Source organism: Electrophorus electricus, chromosome 11 (genome assembly GCF_041902795.1).
Source record: "Electrophorus electricus isolate QZ-2024a chromosome 11, ASM4190279v1, whole genome shotgun sequence".
In the NCBI taxonomy this organism is placed as follows: Eukaryota; Metazoa; Chordata; class Actinopteri; order Gymnotiformes; family Gymnotidae; genus Electrophorus; species Electrophorus electricus.
In genome coordinates, this window is record NC_137507.1 from 30,309,749 (window position 1) to 30,327,991 (window position 18,243).

General features: G+C 45.2%; 1 protein-coding gene across 11 annotated transcripts in view; it reads right to left on the reverse strand.

Moving 5' to 3' along the window:
* Positions 1 to 18,243, reverse strand: part of pard3ab (par-3 family cell polarity regulator alpha, b) — a 62,792-nt gene that overhangs the window by 24,953 nt on the left and 19,596 nt on the right. For 6 of the 11 annotated variants that reach the window (XR_014126142.1, XM_081723766.1, XM_081723763.1 and 3 more), the window contains 12 exons: positions 16,432 to 16,595; positions 15,427 to 15,570; positions 12,862 to 12,938; positions 12,096 to 12,218; positions 11,695 to 11,820; positions 10,839 to 11,215; positions 6,774 to 6,913; positions 6,287 to 6,415; positions 6,148 to 6,183; positions 3,680 to 3,862; positions 3,430 to 3,600; positions 691 to 835 (listed from right to left, as the gene is read on the reverse strand). Coding sequence is in view for 10 of the 11 variants with exons in the window: in XM_081723766.1 (XP_081579892.1) it covers positions 691 to 835; positions 3,430 to 3,600; positions 3,680 to 3,862; positions 6,148 to 6,183; positions 6,287 to 6,415; positions 6,774 to 6,913; positions 10,839 to 11,215; positions 11,695 to 11,820; positions 12,096 to 12,218; positions 12,862 to 12,938; positions 15,427 to 15,570; positions 16,432 to 16,595 (1,815 nt within the window). In the remaining variant the exon portion in view is untranslated. The remainder of the gene's footprint in view (positions 1 to 690; positions 836 to 3,429; positions 3,601 to 3,679; positions 3,863 to 6,147; positions 6,184 to 6,286; positions 6,416 to 6,773; positions 6,914 to 10,838; positions 11,216 to 11,694; positions 11,821 to 12,095; positions 12,219 to 12,861; positions 12,939 to 15,426; positions 15,571 to 16,431; positions 16,596 to 18,243) is intronic. The other 5 variants (XM_027032227.3, XM_027032224.3, XM_081723761.1 and 2 more) reach the window with 3 other exon arrangements.

Here is an 18,243-nt window from a genome sequence, read left to right on the forward strand (position 1 = left end):
GAAACACGCTGGAAGATAAACTGCTCTTATGCTACCCAGAGACTAGCAGAACAGCTGAGAATTAACGGCATTTTAACACTGCCCATTACTAATGTATTTGGGTTATTACTGCAGTCTGGCATCTCTCTTTCTGTGTGTGTGTGTGTGTGTGTGTGTGTGTGTGTGTGTGTGTGTGTGTGTGTGTGTGTGTGTGTGTGTGTGTGTGTGTGTGTGTGTGTGTGTGTGAATGAGAGAGAGAGAGAGAGAGAGAGAGAGAGAGAGAGAGAGAGAGAGAGAGAGAGAGAGAGAGAGAGAGAGAGAGAGAGAGAGAGAGAGAGAGAGAGAGAGAGAGAGAGAGAGAGAGAGCTGGGGGCCATGCTCAACAGAAGTGTGTGTGTAGGTTATTAAAGCTTTATATACAAGAGACAGGAAACGGTGCCGATATCCTGCAGTGGTCAGAATCTGCTCCACTTGTGGGAAACCCTGATGGGGGTATTCTCACACACACACACACACACACACACACACACACACACACACACACACACATACATATATATATATATATATATATATATATCCACTCATGTTGTTCACCAAAACAAAACAAAATGAAATAAAACCTTTAACATAACCCTGTTGGAAATTCCATCACAGTTCCATCAAGACAGTCATGTGTTGGTGTGTTATAGCACGGTTACTGTATCTCACCCAGCCCTCTGCTGCTGATGTGGCTTCGTGCTCTCAGGTTGTCATCGAGACCTTCGATGCCTCTGTACAGGGTGTGTGAAATACGCCGTTCTCCATCATCCAGAGCTGGACTCTGGGTCTGCTCAGGACCACATGGGGTTTCCCACTGACAAACACAGGGAAAAGTTCACCATTGTCCACAGGAAGCAAATTATATTCATATTCACCTTAAAATTGTGCTCAGTGTCTAATACTAATGGAAACTAGCCTGTTAAATTAAAGGAATGCACACCTGCTCAAAAGATTACAACTGCATTCAGATAAACTAATTAACTTCCAATGGCAACGGTCAAGCACAGCAGGCTGAGGGAATCACCGGTAAAGAGATGAGTACGTGGGTGTAGAGTTAGGGTTAGTGCGTGTAAGTATGTGGGTCTAGGGTCAGTGCACGTAAGTACATGGGTCTAGGGTTAGGGTTAGTGTGTGTGAGTACATGGATCTAGGGTTAGGGTTAGTGCATATAAGTACATGGGTCTAGGGTTAGCATATTTGTATGGTCATCCCAAGGCCAATACTTTAATTTTCTGCTTTTGAGTATTAAGGAAATATCAGGTATTTAACAAAGATATCTAACAAAGATATTTAACAAAGGATTTAGAGAAGGAATAACCTTTCAATGAGGATGCCTATGTAATGTGATACTTCAGTGAGGTTCTTGTAAAAATTTGACATGTGACTTTGTGGTGGTAACAGGATGTGATGAACGTGTGTGTGTTGGTAATGTGACATTGTAGTTCATCTGGGCCGAGTCCTGTGGTTCATTAAGAATTATCTGAATGCAGTGGATGTGTGTGGCTTCATCAGGAGGAAAAGGAGAAACTGGTCAGAGTAGTCAGCTACTCTGCATATGCAAAGCTATTTTGATTAGCTGGAGCCGTGTGGAATGATGGTTCAATGGTAGATCTTTGGTATCTTGGACTCTAACCTACTGTACTAGCTAGGACACATTCTGTGGGTAAATGACAAAGCACTTTTGTGAGTCGCTCTGGATAAGAATGTCTGCTAAATGCCGTAAAAGTAAATGTAAATGGTGTGGGTTGGGCCTTTGTGTGTCAGCCTTTAGTCCTGCCCTGCTGTTACACCAAATCTTAAGGGATCTAAGGGAACTCTGAATTACCGTTTGCATATATATGTTTATGGGTACAAGGGGTGGGTGTGTGGGTGTGTGTGGGTATGTGTGTGTAAGTAAAAGTCATATGTTTTGTCCCCATAGAACTGGCACTGATATTCCCAGAATACCCTGGGGGATTAATGTAATGCTGCAGAATGCTTTGACCTGATTGGCTGCTCTTAAATCAGATCTGTTCCAGAATGGGTACTCTCCAGAGAGGCAACATGATAGAACAAACTGCCTTTGTGTGTGAGACAGGGTGTGTGTGTGTGTGTGTGTCTGTGTGCGCGCACACGTTAAGACTCTAGGGTCATATAATGAAAGCACAAAGGCAAAATGTTTCTGCAAGCACATTCTAAGATTAGTAAGATTTAATGTGACTGTAGTTTCACACTGAACAACTTCAAGCCTGACTGGAACAGCACACATTATGTTTATCAGACATCAGCAGATATTACAGGCCATTAAAATATAATAATCTAATTTATGTACACTAGACTAAACTACACTAGACTAAAGAGTTTGGGCATCTCTACATGGCTGCAATGTGGAGTTTTACTCTGTAATAACAAAACAGAATACAGAGAACTGAAGATAAACGTCTTTAATTTGGTCATGAAATAAAAACAGCACATTAAATATTGGCTTTCTCAATGTATAATTATTACATCAGATGAGAGAGCAAACAAATTTAATAGTGCCTTGGCATTCATTTAATTAAAAAATTTAATAATTTCCATAAATCCACAGACGCAACCGTTTCAAGTGTCCAGAATTAATTAAATCCTTTTCATCCAAAGTTCCTCTCTGTCTCCATCTCAGCTCTCTGTCTGTGGTCCAAACGATACCAGTCTCTCCCTGTTTTGTACTGTAAAGTCTGATCTGTTTGTCAATCTATCACTCAATTTCATTTTCCCCTCATAATGTCTCCCCTCTCTGTCGCTATGCTCTGTCCTTCCTCTCTGCCTTTCTGCAGTGCCATGTCTTTCCCACTCTCTATCATGTCTGATCTCTCTCCCACTACTGTCTGATCGCACTTTCCATCTCTTTTTTTCTCCATCAGATCTCTCATTTTCTAACTGTTTCTCATCTGACTGGTCCATCTCTTTTCTGGTTTTGTATCTGATCTTTCTATCTCTACTGCCTCTGTGGTCTGATGTCTTCTCCAGTGATTCTGTGCTGTCATATCTCCAGGTCTCCCTCTCATCTGGGCCCTTATTTTCTTTATACTGTCTGATCCTTCTCTCTCTACTGTCTGATCTCTCCTCCAGTGTTTCACTGCTGTCATATCTCCATCTCTCTCTCTCATCTGGTCTTTTCTTTTCTCTGAAGTCTCTGATCTTTCTCTCTCTACTGTGTCTGTCTGATCTCTCCTCCAGTGTTTCACTGCTGTCATATCTCCATCTTTCTGCCTCATCTGCTCTCCACATCTCTCTACAGTGTCTGATATTTCTCACTCTAATGTGTCTATTGTCTGATCTGTCTCCCAGCGTCTCACTGCTCTCATATCTCCATCGCTCTCTCTCATCTCTGGAGTGTCTGATGTCTTCCTCATCACTGTCTGAACTTTCTCTCTTGTATCTGATTACCTCGTTGTTCTTGTTTACTCGTCTCGCCACAATCAGCTGGATCATTCCACGCTTGTTGCCCTCTGTTGACATGGATGTCCTCAGCGTTTCCATAGCGTCGTGATTGGTCTTCCCTAACAGTGATTCTCCATTGACAGCAATGAGCTGGTCGTTCACTCTCAGCCGTCCGTCCTGAAGCCCGACAAAAACATTCATCACTTATTTACCACCACTGTGTGCCTACGTGTTCATGTGTGTGTAAGGGTCTGACCTTGCATGCTGCTCCACCAGTGATGATGGACTTGACAAAGATTCCAAGGTCGGCATGGTTCTCCTTTGACCTATTTCCTTTCACACTGACCCCTAACCCTGCAGAGCCGGAGTCATTCAGGGGTACTTCCAATGTCAGGAACTCCCGCGTGCCATCAGGAGTCAAAACCATCTCCTCCTCCAGCTGAAGTGGGGAAACAGGGAAGAAGAGAAAGGGAGAATATCACAGGTATCAGTAATGAGAATCTCAGCCAAACCACAGGACAAATATCAGCTTAGTATTATTGAGGAAAGCATAAAGGATGTCAGACACTGGATGTTGAGGAACTTTCTCTCACTTAATCCTGACAGAACAGAGGTGCTTCTATTAGGCCCAGGGACAGATACACCTTTGCTCTCTAATTACTCAGTGAACCCCATTGGTCTCCCAATCACATCTTCTCTAACAGTTATTGGAATAATATTATTATGTTAACATTATGATGTAATTATTATGGAACTGTTAAACAGTTATTATGGATCCCAGTCTCTTGTTCGAAGCTCATGTAAATAATATTTCTAGGACCACCTTTCTCCACCTCAGGAACATTTTAAAGATTAGGAACATGCTCTGCTCACATGATGCTGAAAAGCTAGTCCATGCATTTACCACTTCCAGATTGGACTACTGTAATGGCTTACTATCTGGCTGTATCATTAAGTGCCTAAACAAGCTCCAGCTAGTTCAAAATGCAGCAGCCAGAGTATTTACTAGAACTCGAAAATCTGATCACATCACTCCTATCTAAGCTACTTTATATTTGCTCCCAATAAATTTCATATTGATCATAAAATACTTCTAATAACCTACAAAGCACTGAAAGGTCTTGCCCCACAGTACCTTAGAGAACTCCTAATGCATTACGATCCACCATGTCTGCTTATAACAAAAGATGCAGCTCTTTACTAGTACCAAGAACAAGAAAATCTACTGCAGGGGGCAGAGCCTTTTCCTATAAAGCTCCCACACTATGGAATAACCTTCCTGTAAATGTTCACAATTCAGACACAATCTCCATATTTACACTAGGCTGAAAACCTATCTGTACAGTCAGTGATTCCTTGTGGCTCTTTCCTTTTAGATGTGCTGCCATATCGAGATCTGCCAGAGTCCATCTTTGCACATTATAGTTCCCTAATTTACACACCCTCATACCTGGACATGCCTAATAAACTTTTCTCTCTTTCTGCCAAGGAAAAACTACCTCTGACAGCAAGATGTTACTGAGACTCAACCCGTCTCAGCTGCCATGGCTACTCCCACCACCTGCTGTAGCCCACCACACCTCCACCCCAGCCAACTACTTCTCCGTTGCCCTTGATGGCGTTCTCTTGTGGGATGTGTTTTGGATATGCGCACACCATCAGGACCAGACTAGGACCTCGAGAAAACTGGATTAGACATTAAGTTGGTTTTTTTTTGCATTTTATTATTTATTTATTTATTTTTCTCTTAAAATTGTTACTATTGTGGTGCCTGTTGTCACCCAGAAGAGGATGGCCCCCCTTTCTTGGTTCCTCTCCAGGTTTCTTCCTCGTGCTCTAGGGAGTTTTTCCTCACCACTGTCACTCTTGGCTTGCTCACTGGGGGCTTGGACTTGGACATTTCTAAAGCTGCTTTGTCACAACTGTTGCGCTTTATAAATAAATGTGATTTGATACCATCACTGCAGTCACTGTCACTGCAGTTACTCTGCTCCATTACTGTTTCTCCAGTAAGCGCGTGTGAAGAGGCACAGTGCTACAGACGTCCACATGCAGACAAATCGGAAACGCATCTGATCCAACGCTACATCTGAACTGAAAGATTAGATCTGTGTCCCTAATTTGTGTCACAGTAAGGCAACAAAAAAGATGAGAGTTACTGATGCGTGGTAATGTTAACATAGCCTAAGTGTGTGAACGTGTAAGTTGGGTGTGTGTGTGCATGCGCGTGTGAGTAAGTGCACAGACATGTCTGTTCAACTGCAGACGGTGTGCGTGACAGAGCTCTATTGACAATTACACCATCCTACAGAGAAATCCACAGCCTGATAACATCTGTCTACTAACACACACACACACACACACACACACACACACACACACACACACACACACACACACACACACACACACACACACACACACTCCCAGAAACAGTGGCTACTGGTGAGTGTACTGGGCTCTGGGCATAAACCGACTGAACAAAAACCAAACCCTTAGAAAATGTGAGTGTGCTAACCCTTTCTCTAGTGTGGGTGTAGGACTCTGCTAAACTTTCCCTATAGCGTGCGTGTAGGACTCTGTGCTAACCCTTTCCCTATAGAGTGTGTGTGTGTGTGAGTGTGTGTGTGTGTGTGTGTGTGAACTCTGTGCTAATAATGTGTGTATGGATCGTGCTAAGATTCATACATTCTCCCTGATCTAATGAGACTGTGCGACTCTTACCAAGTCTCTGGAATCCTGCACTGTAATCTCTGAGTTCTGAAAAGAACAGATGATATGTTTATAACAGGAAACACCACACACACACACACACACACACACACACACACACACACACATACACACACACACAGTTATTTACCAGTTCCTTAGGAAGAAAAGTCTCTTCCTGTCTTAGCACCAAAAGATTCACAGCTCCGCCCATGGGTGTCGCCCTCAGCAGGGACACCACCTCCTCTTGACCACACCCACTGAGATCAACTCCATTCACCTGCACCATTTACAGGACAGCGTTATTCAAGAACAAAAATGTGATTTTCTACAAGTCCCCTTCTCCTGCACATAGAGAGTACACATTCATTAGCATTTTACAATAGTGAATTGCTAAGGGCACAGAGGTCAGGACCCAGACAGACCCAGAGAATCACAGCACCACACAACTCTCACAGCTCTGACTTGCTGCTGATCCAACACGTGGTTCAATTCAGCTTGGAAATACCAGACTTTTCAATTCACTGAGAGTAAAGCAGTGCGATCCAGATGTACTAGAGCAGTGCAATCCAGATATACTGGAACTGTGCGACATATAAGAGTGTTTGGATTTCCTTTGTTAGATCAAAGAGCCGTACCTCCAGCAGCCGGTCGCCGGCCTTCAGCTGCCCATCTTTAATGGCCGCACCCCTGGGGAGGATGTTCTTCACGTAGATGGGGGCGGAGCCTCCAAGGGGAACATCTCTGGAGGTAATGCTGAAGCCAAGACCTTCTGGACCTACACACAGACACACACACACACACACACACACACAAAGAGAGCTTACAACTCAAATAGAATTTACAGACTGTTACAGCTCAGAGAGAACACATCAGTGTGTACGTGTGTGTATTTGTGTGTATGGAAATTTGTGCAGTGTACGCAGGTATGTGTGTGTGCATATGTCTATGTACATGTGTATGTGTAGGTCTGTGTGTGTTGTGTGTGTGGGTTGTGTGTGTGTTGTGTGTGAGTGTGTGTGTTGTGTGGGGGGGGATGTGAGTGTGTGTGTGTTGTGTGTGTGGGGGGGGGGATGTGAGTGTGTGTGTGTTGTGTGTGTGTGTGTGGGGGGGGGATGTGAGTGTGTGAGTGTGTGTTGTGTGTGTGGGGGGGGATGTGTGTGTGTTGTGTGTGGGGGGGGATGTGAGTGTGTGTGTGTTGTGTGTGTGGGGGGGGATGTGAGTGTGTGTGTTGTGTGTGTGTGGGGGGGGATGTGAGTGTGTGTGTTGTGTGTGTGTGGGGGGATGTGAGTATGTGTGTGTTGTGTGTGTGGGGGGGGATGTGAGTGTGTGTGTGTTGTGTGTGTAGGGGGGATGTGAGTGTGTGTGTGTGGGGGGGATGTGAGTGTGTGTGTGGGGGGGGGATGTGAGTGTGTGTGTGTGGGGGGGGATGTGAGTGTGTGTGTGTGTGGGGGGGGGATGTGAGTGTGTGTGTGTGTGGGGGGGGGGATGTGAGTGTGTGTGTGTTGTGTGTGTGTGGGGGGGATGTGAGTGTGTGTGTGTTGTGTGTGTGTGGAGGGGATGTGAGTGTGTGTGTGTTGTGTGTGTGTGGGGGGATGTGAGTGTGTGTGTGTGTGTGGGGGGGATGTGAGTGTGTGTGTGTTATGTGTGTGTGTGTGTGTGGGGGGGGGTGTGGGGGGGTGTGAGTGTGTGTGGGGGATGTGAGTGTGTGTGTGTGTGTGTGTGTGTGGGGGGGGATGTGAGTGTGTGTGTGTTGTGTGTGTGTGGGGGGGATGTGAGTGTGTGTGTGTTGTGTGTGTGGGGGGGGATGTGAGTGTGTGTGTTGTGTGTGTGGGGGGGGATGTGAGTGTGTGTGTGTTGTGTGTGTAGGGGGGATGTGAGTGTGTGTGTGTGGGGGGGATGTGAGTGTGTGTGTGGGGGGGGGATGTGAGTGTGTGTGTGTGGGGGGGGATGTGAGTGTGTGTGTGTGTGGGGGGGGGATGTGAGTGTGTGTGTGTGTGGGGGGGGGGATGTGAGTGTGTGTGTGTTGTGTGTGTGTGGGGGGGATGTGAGTGTGTGTGTGTTGTGTGTGTGTGGAGGGGATGTGAGTGTGTGTGTGTTGTGTGTGTGTGGGGGGATGTGAGTGTGTGTGTGTGTGTGGGGGGGATGTGAGTGTGTGTGTGTTATGTGTGTGTGTGTGTGGGGGGGGGTGTGGGGGGGTGTGAGTGTGTGTGGGGGATGTGAGTGTGTGTGTGTGTGTGTGTGTGGGGGGGGATGTGAGTGTGTGTGTGTTGTGTGTGTGTGGGGGGGATGTGAGTGTGTGTGTGTTGTGTGTGTGGGGGGGGGATGTGAGTGTGTGTGTTGTGTGTGTAGGGGGGATGTGAGTGTGTGTGTGTGGGGGGGATGTGAGTGTGTGTGTGTGGGGGGGGGGATGTGAGTGTGTGTGTGTGTGTGGGGGGGATGTGAGTGTGTGTGTGTATGTGTGTGTGGGGGGGATGTGAGTGTGTGTGTGTTGTGTGTGTGTGGGGGGATGTGAGTGTGTGTGTGTGTGTGGGGGGGATGTGAGTGTGTGTGTGTTATGTGTGTGTGTGTGTGTATGTGTGTGTGGGGGGGTGTGAGTGTGTGTGGGGGATGTGAGTGTGTGTGTGTTGTGTGTGTGTGTGGGGTGTGAGTGGGGGGGTGTGAGTGTGTGGGGGGGTGAGTGTGTGTGTGGAGGGGGTGTGTGTGTGGGGGGGGTGAGTGTGTGTGTGGAGGGGGTGTGAGTGTGTGTGGGGGGGATGAGTGTGTGTGTGTTGTGTGTGTGTGTGTGGGGGGGGATGTGAGTGTGTGTGTGTGTTATGTGTGTGTGGGGGGGATGTGAGTGTGTGTGTGTTATGTGTGTGTGGGGGGGATGTGAGTGTGTGTGTGTTATGTGTGTGTGGGGGGGGATGTGAGTGTGTGTGTGTTATGTGTGTGTGGGAGGGATGTGAGTGTGTGTGTGTTATGTGTGTGTGTGTGTGTGGGGGGGTGTGAGTGTGTGTGGGGGATGTGAGTGTGTGTGTGTTGTGTGTGTGTGTGGGGTGTGAGTGGGGGGGTGTGAGTGTGTGGAGGGGGTGTGTGTGTGTGGGGGGGTGAGTGTGTGTGTGGAGGGGGGGGTGAGTGTGTGTGGGGGGGTGTGAGTGTGTGTGGGGGGTGTGTGAGTGTGTGTGTGTTGTGTGTGTGTGGGGGGGGATGAGTGTGTGTGTGTTGTGTGTGTGGGGGGGGTGTGAGTGTGTGTGTGTTGTGTGTGTGTGTGGGGGGGGTGTGAGTGTGTGTGTGTTGTGTGTGTGTGTGGGGGGGGTGTGAGTGTGTGTGTGTTGTGTGTGTGTGTGGGGGGGGGTGTGAGTGTGTGTGTGTTGTGTGTGTGTGTGGGGGGGGTGTGAGTGTGTGTGTGTTGTGTGTGTGTGTGGGGGGGTGTGAGTGTGTGTGTGTTGTGTGTGTGTGTGGGGGGGATGAGTGTGTGTGTGTTGTGTGTGTGTGTGGGGGGGGATGAGTGTGTGTGTGTTGTGTGTGTGTGTGGGGGGATGAGTGTGTGTGTGTTGTGTGTGTGTGTGGGGGGTGTGTGAGTGTGTGTGTGTTGTGTGTGGGGGGTGTGAGTGTGTGGTGTGTGTGTGTGTGTGTGAGATGCCTCACACCAACTTACCACTACCTAGCAACACTCCACACAGTAACACATACTGCTGCTTTGCAACCGCAACACACTTTACATTTACGGCATTTAGCAGACGTTCTTATCCAGAGCGACTTACAAAAGTGCTTTGTCATTTACTCACAGAATATATGCAAAATACTAGTAATAATAGTGCAAAATGCCATCTTAAACAATGATAAGTGCTATAGTTTGTTAAAAAGCATAAATAGTGCCCTACAATAAGTACTAAATTAATTAGTCAATAAGGGAGCAGTGTCGGTTGTCCTTTAAATATTCTGCAAATAGATGGGTCTTCAGTCTGCATTTGAAATGGCACATCCTGCCATGCCACCTGTGCCAACTGTCTGCTTGGTGCTGACAAACCTCATGCCAACAGCTGTCAATTAATTAACACCTTGACCTCAGCAGGACAGACATTACAAGCAAGCAATCACAGACACACACGTGCAAACACACATGAGCAAACATGCACATGTGCTTTATGTAACTTTATGTAACTTATGTAGCTAGAGCTCACTCTGCTACTCCACCACCTCTCTAACCCTGCTCCCTCACCCTGGTTCCAGCTCATGCTGGACCAGTACTGGTTTTGGCTTTGGGTGACAGACTCGTCTTGGCCCCCCACCAGACTCACTGACATTTCACTCAAACTTTTCAGAGTCAAGGGACTCCAGGAAGGCCCAGGTGATTACAGGGTCCTAACATTTCCAAACCATCAACAACATGGTAACCTTTACTGACATTCAGTGAAACCAAGAAATCAACCCCTCTCTCTCAGCAAGCGTAACCTCTGAAGAGTTCAGTCCTTCCACTCAGTGTTTCAGTGGTGTAATATCAGAGTGTTTAACGTATGGGGCGTGATATCGGGGCAGGAGTCTCACATTGTAAGCCCATACTCACCCTCACACCATACTCAGTGGTACCGCTACTATTCTGTTTTTGCAGTAACTTTGCAAAATAACCTGCAGTGGTTATGTTGCCATGTTCCTTATAGTCATTTCTTAGATTACATGTCAAGGAGATGGAACTGAATAGGCAGGAAGTGCTGACATACCTTTCTTGAGCTGGATTCCGAGTCTCCGCCCAACTCTTTTGCTGAAGCCTGGAGTGTGGGAGGAGCTTGGAGCCCGCGGAGGGAAGGAGGCAGGGCCAGAAGGAGGCTTGCCCAATGAGCCCATTGTATGCAGTACAGGTTCGTTCCGTGGGACTGGCCCGTATTGGGCCGTTCTTTGAGGGGAGTGGTTGAGTTCAGGAGCGTCGATTGGCTCACTGGTGAGGGAGTCGGGGCTGAAGTGGCCAGGGTGGGTGTGGCTGAGGGCAGGGCTATGATTGCTGTAAGACATCTGCTCATACTCTGCCCTCATCGCCATGGGAACCACATGGAAAAGTATCAATGCAGACTGCATCGCCTGACGAAACACGTTTTGAGCTCTGACACACACACACACACGCGCGCGCACGCACACACACACACACGCGCACACACACACACACACACACACACACACACACACACACACACACACACACACACAGAGAACAAGAGTTTGCTGTAAATGGGGGAGCTGGGTGGTCACAACACCCACACACACCCCCCCATCCCTTCAGCCACCCTCATCCCCTCCCCCAAACCACTCTCTCACACACCTCCACACCCACACACAACCCCACACACACCCCACACAGGCCCCCATCCCTTCAGCCACCCTCATCCCCTTAACCCAAACCTCACACATCGACACATACATCTCTATATCCAAATCCACATTTCCACACCCACCCTTACCCACACCCCCACCATAAGAACACAGGAGAACATATAAAAACATGTAAAGGTACAAGAGAACAGTGCCTAATGGCTAAAGGTGAGTTGAGGAATAGAGGTCACAGGTCAGTCCTGAAGGACTTACTGTTCAAAGCGCACGTTGCACAGGTCTCTGTTGTTGATGCGAATGATGCAGTCATTCTCCTGGAACAAGCCCTGCTCCTGGGCACGCCCCCCCCACTCTAGACGCTTCACCAACAGACCCAGAGTCCTGCAGCACATGCACATACAATCTTCCTTAACCCTTATCATCAAAGTAAAAGTGAGAGATATTTATGAGATTCAGTGCTTCAAGATTCAGAGTGTTATAACACACTAAAGTCCCACAGACTTTTATATTACACTGTTTGATGTGTCTTACTGGTGATATGTGTGTGTGCGCGAGTATGCGTGCATGTGTGCATGTATGTGAGTGTGTGTACATACATGTATGAGTGTGAGCACGTACGTGTGTGTCTGTCTCTCTCTTAAATCACACACACTCACCTGCGGTCACGACCACTGTAAGGCACAACATGGATACCCAGTGGTCCTCCATCATTAGACACCTCCACCAGCCGGACTATATCCCTGAGAACACACACACACAAGACACCTCCACCAGCCGGACTATATCCCAGAGAAACACACACACACACACACACACACACACACACACACACACACACACACACACACACACACACACACACACACACACACACACACACACACACACACACACACACACACACACGACACCTCTACCAGCCAGACTATATTCCCGAGAGAAGGTTGCATTTATAGATGTGCTGCTTGTATTTATGGACATGCCGTACAAATGAATGATTATTAATGAGAATGTCAATTATTAAAGTAATTAACATTCTCATTGAAGACTTTACTAATGATTAACTCAAACATTTATGAATTATTTATTCAAACCCTCAGACATTTTAGGACAGAAACAGTTAGCAATAGCAAAACCACATCAGTTTTTGAATGAAGTGAGTCAATAAATCAGTAAGCTGACAACTCAGAGTCAGTGAATCAGAGAGTCAGTGAATCAGAGAGTATGTTATTCTAATAGAAACTGCATAGCACAATAAGCTTATAAGAGCTCCATCACAGAGGAGGTTACCTGCATATCAAACTGAGGCACAAAGGTCAATAAACCACAGAATCAGCACACAGAGTAGACGTGATCAGAATGAGCGTGTGAGGCCAAGTGTGTGTGTGTGTGTATATGTGTGTTACAGAGAGAGAGACTTACTCCGGCGAGCTCACTCCTGTGTTCTCTAAGCTTGTGTCGGCACGTCCCACTGGATCAGCGCGGCTGTTCTCCTCCTCCTGGAACAACAGGACAGATCACAGGATCACTGTATGTGTACACAGGTACACATAAGCATGAAAACACACACACACACTTGATGGAGACTATGGCATCAATTATTCAGCAATGCCACATAATGAATCTGTATGTAAGTGTGTGTGTAATATACTCAGTATTCACTGAGTCACTGTGTGTGCTTTTAGGACCAGACTGATCACTGTGGTGTTAAAGATTAATGAGTGCCTGAGTAAGTTTGTAGGTGTGCGTTTGTGTTGGAATGTATCTATATGCACGTTTCTCTCTCCATCTCTCCCCCCCCCCCACACACACACCCCCACACCGTGTCAGAGAACGCCATGAGCTCATTGGGTCCTGTGGTTGTGTGTGTATACACTAGATGTGTAAGGAGTGTGTGTGTGTGTGTGGGGGGGGGGGGGGAAGACTGTATTCTGTTTAGGTCTTCAGTCTGTTTCAGAGACAAATAATGCTCCTGTGTGCTCCTGGGTGACTGCAGGGAGCAGAAGAGATTAAATACAGAGGAATGAGACGAAAGGGGCAGCACACGCACACGAGCACAGAGCCAGAGCAGCACCTACTGGAGAGAGATGGGTGCCAGAGCAGTGTATTCAGCAGAGTACTCTTTCTTTTAGATAATAATAATTATTTTTAAGTATAATTTCAGAATATTATTCTAGGAGTATGAGTTCTCCTTGGAGTTATTTGGAAGAGTATTTTCTATCTTACAAAGAATTGTTCTTTTTCGAACGTTGTTTTTTATCTTCTAGAGAAGTATAGTAGTTTTTTGTGTATCTTTACTAAAGTATTTCCATCTTGGGTGACATTTCAATGTCAAATATCTTACTTTTTATTCTACACATTGTCTTGTTAATCTTTAATCAGTTTACTTTAGAGTAAACACAGGTGAATGGTGAATGAAGAATGAATGAACCTTGAACAGTGGTGGATGTGGCTTGAAAAATCATATTGATCTTAGCTCTGTGATTACTAAATTCGTGTGAATTATGCTAGCTAGCTAATGAATATCTAAGGGATAACTAGCTAAGCTTAGCTATCTTGCTAATTAATATCTCGCTAAGCTTAGCTAGCTAGCTAATGAATATCTAAGGGATAACTAGCTAAGCTTAGCTAGCGGAGTATTTCTGTAAGTAATTGTATATACAAGTGTACTGCACAAAAGCTGGTAAAAAGTGAAGCCACTATGTATCTACTTCCCTCTAGTGGCTGGGTGCAGTACAACATTTAACTCGTTAACGTTACTGCTCATTGTCATGTAGCCTATTTAAAAACATACCAAGTGTAATTACTAGCATGAATTATTACAGTTTCCACAAACCTATAATAAGACTGTTCGTGTATGAGCCGACAGGTGTGTGTAATATCAGTTTGTGTGTTTCATACTCAATATGCTTGATTTCATGCCTGGGCAGAGAAAAGGGAAACAATACAAGTTGCTTATCAATAAATATACAAACAGTTTCATTGTAGTGTTGTGGAACTGTGAAAGGTTAGGGATTAGGGATAGGGGTTAGGGTTAGGGTATGTATGAAATATTATGTATGTCCAGCCATTATCTTTAACCGTCAGGTTACATTAGTCACATATCAAATTTAAATGAATACTGCATACCGTCTTAATCAAGCAATAGCATACTTACTACAAACACTGACTAACCATCACACGTCAAAGCATCAGTGAACCGATAATCTTGTTACTGACATGACCACAATATAGAAATATATATACACATATGACCACAATACAGAAATTCACATTTTACAACTCAACATTATACACATGAATTGTCCACCACAGATCCTTTAAATACTAGAGTTAATGGGTGCACACTTACAGTAAATACAAACCAAAACAAATCCAAATTACAGGGGAACAAATAGCAATTTTCTTTTAGAGATAATATGCTATACCACCAGCTACAAATATTTTCATACAAGGTATGAAAATAAATTAATCTGGAACTTTTAAAACATCAGTTACAACAACATTGGCAGAAAAGGTCACGCAGATCTGATTATGCCATTAGCAATCCTAACCCTGAACCCTAACCGTAAACCCTAACCCCAAGTCCCAACCCCCAACCCTAACCCTAATCTCTACAATTAGTCCCCCATTACTGTGTAAAGTAAACTCAACCAGTATTGTTATGTCAGTGAGATCTGCGGGCTAGAAAGAATAAAAAACAAACAAAAAAACACTTGCAGTTGGGACAAAACACCAACTTTATTTCATTGTGAATTCTGTACAGACGTCCTCCATGTAAACAGGCGTTTCCAGTCCTGCCAGCCGAGTGAAGCTTGGAAAATCTCCACACTTTCTTAACATTAAAAGAAGCACCAGCCTGTTTTGGTGCCAACTTACCCAATCAGACCCAGACTCAACCCAATCAGACCCAGTGTTATGCACGTGTTATGAGGGTTTATGTAAAGGTTATAGGACTTCATAAGCACGTGTTATGAGGGTTTATACCTGTTCCTGCCGCTCAAGCCAGCGATCCACCATTGGGTGATTGGCGCTTAAGGAGGACCGGGTGGTGTCTCGCTGGAACTCTCTCTGATTGGTCCAGTGGCCTAGATCACGGGGAAGACTCCGGTACGTATCTAAACTTCTACCCTGAAACAGACATGGAGAGCAGAGGAGATCACTAGGGGAGTGTGAGAGGGTAATGACTAAACCCCAACCCCAACCCTAGATATCTCACTACTGTGAAAATGGACAGTCTACATTTCCTCACACACGTTCCTGGCCATCAGGATCACACACATCATCAGTGTGTTTAAAGTAAAAGCCTGGGGGGGATTGAGTAAGCACTTACTGATATATTCCAGCCTCCATCTCACACCAGTAAAGTTAGAGGGAGGGAAAGCTGGATACTGAGGAGACGTACATCATGTGTGGGAACTTTAGCATTGTGTTGCAATAAACATTAGTCTTCTATGACACCATATAAAAAATGATGAACTCAGTCACACACACACAGCTGTGGATGTGTTGCAAAGCCAGTACAAGCGAGCCAGATGCCACTGTCTCTAGAGTCTCCTCCACTGTCTCTCACATGATTCTTCAGCTAAAGCCAAAACAAACCTGCTAGGGACCAAACTAGTGTGTTCTGGTCAAATGAAGGCAGAAAACAGGCATAAAACAGGTAGAGCAGAAGCTAAAGGAAACAAAACATCACACTACAGGATCTGGTCTGGTGTTTCTCTTCTACTCCTCACTGAATTCTCTAAGGGTTCAGTGGTGATGACTGCATCCACATCACAGTGTTCAGTCTTTATCCAACCAGTTTTGTCCATACCACACAACGCTCATACATTAAAGTGACCAGAACTAGTGCAGAACTACTGTACTCTCGCTTTAGCACTAGGAACAGAAAAACAAGACGGTAACCAGTCAGTGAGCCCAGGCTTGGAGTAGCAATGGAGATCCAGTATAGACTCTGCACTAGCACGTGCACTAGCACGTGTCATGTACCTTCCCAGAGGAGCAGTGGGACTTCAGGAAGCCTGCCGTGGTGCACCAGCGGCTGGGGTTCTTTCTGGAAGGTTCTTCAGATTGAGAGAGTGGTTCAGAAAAGGACATCGATGCCAGGTTCAGTAATGCCGGATCACTACTGCGCCTGACTCGCAACGGCATGCCTGTGAGGAAGACAAGCAGAGAGGGGAAGATGGAGGAAAAGAGGGAAAAGAAACAACAGAGTGTCATTTAGTGAGAAAATGCAAATAATGTTATTTGGGAATTGTAATGTTAGCAAGCCTTTAAATGGCTACACTAGCTATCTTGCTTAGAGGGCTCAAAAATATTCTCATCGCAACTCAACAATCTGCTACCATAACTGATCCATTTGATAGTTATAAGATACCCAATGTTAGTTACAGTCTGTTGCATTTGCCAATGTGAGATTTAACTTGTTGGCTTACGTTAACAGGAAAGCTAGCAGTAATGTTATTAACTTACCAACAATATTTCAGGGAACTAAGTTTGTTTTCTAGCTAAAGTGTAGTTTCTAAGGTGTGTGTGTGTATATCTCCGCTCTATCATATTAATGTCACCTGTAGTCATTGCTTAGATTTTATGTGTAGGCTTTGCTCTCTTAGTTTGACTATTTGTCCTGTAACCAAGTCTGTCAACAAACCCACTCCACAAAGATATGCTTCTGGACAGTTTTGTGAAGATGATGATAAAGTTAGTCAGAGCCCTGTACTGTAACTCATACACATGGCTGGTTTATTACTACCTGTGGACATTCATGTAGTAGATACGTTTTTTATTTAAAATAAGTGCACTGCAGACAGAGTTCAGACGGTGCAGACAATAACTAAGTAATAACTATTTACAGTTAAATAAATGTTCATTTAAGTTCAGCAACTTTGTGTTTTATTTATTACTATTATTAATTGAATTATATTTTATAAAGTTGTGATATCACGTTTACGGCATTTAGCAGACACACTTATCCAGAGTGACTTACAAAAGTGCTTTGTCATTTACTCATAAAACACATCCTAGTACAGTACAGTAGGTTAGAGTCCAACATAACAATGAGCTAGAATACTGTAGAAATACAGGGATCACTGCTGATGCCTAGAAGTGCAAAATACATAAGGTCTCTCAAACAATGATAAGTGTAATAAACAATAAGTGCTAGAGTTTGTTAATATAATAATAAACAACACCCTACAATAAGTACTAATTTATTTAGTCAATATGGGAGCTGGTTTAGTTGTCCTTTAAATATTCCACGAATTGATGGGTCTTCAGTTTACGTTTGAAGACTGCAAGGGACTCTGCTGTCCGGACAGCAAGTGGGAGTTCATTTCACCATCTTGGAGCTAGGACAGAAAATAGTCTCAATGCTTGTCGGCCATGAGACTTGAAACCCGTTTCAAGCCTAGCCGTACTTGAGGTTCGAAGTACTCGAGGTGCAGATCGGGCTTTGACCATTGACCTCAAGTATGATGGGGCTCGTCCATTTTTGGCTTTGTAGGCAAGCATCAAGGTTTTAAATCTGATGCGTGCAGCTACTGGAAGCCAATGAAGGGAGCGCAGCAGTGGAGTGATGTGTGTGAACTTCAGAAGATTGAAGACCAGACATGCTGCTGCATTCTGCTGCAAGTTGTAGAGGTTTGATGGCTCTTGGAGGAAGACCAGCAAGTTGTGAGTTGCAGTAGTCGAGCTTTGAGATCACAAGAGACTGCACAAGCACCTGGGCAGCTTCCTGTCAGAGAAAGGGCCGAATCCTTACAAAGGACAAATCTGCAAGACCGGGTTAGATTGAGAACCACA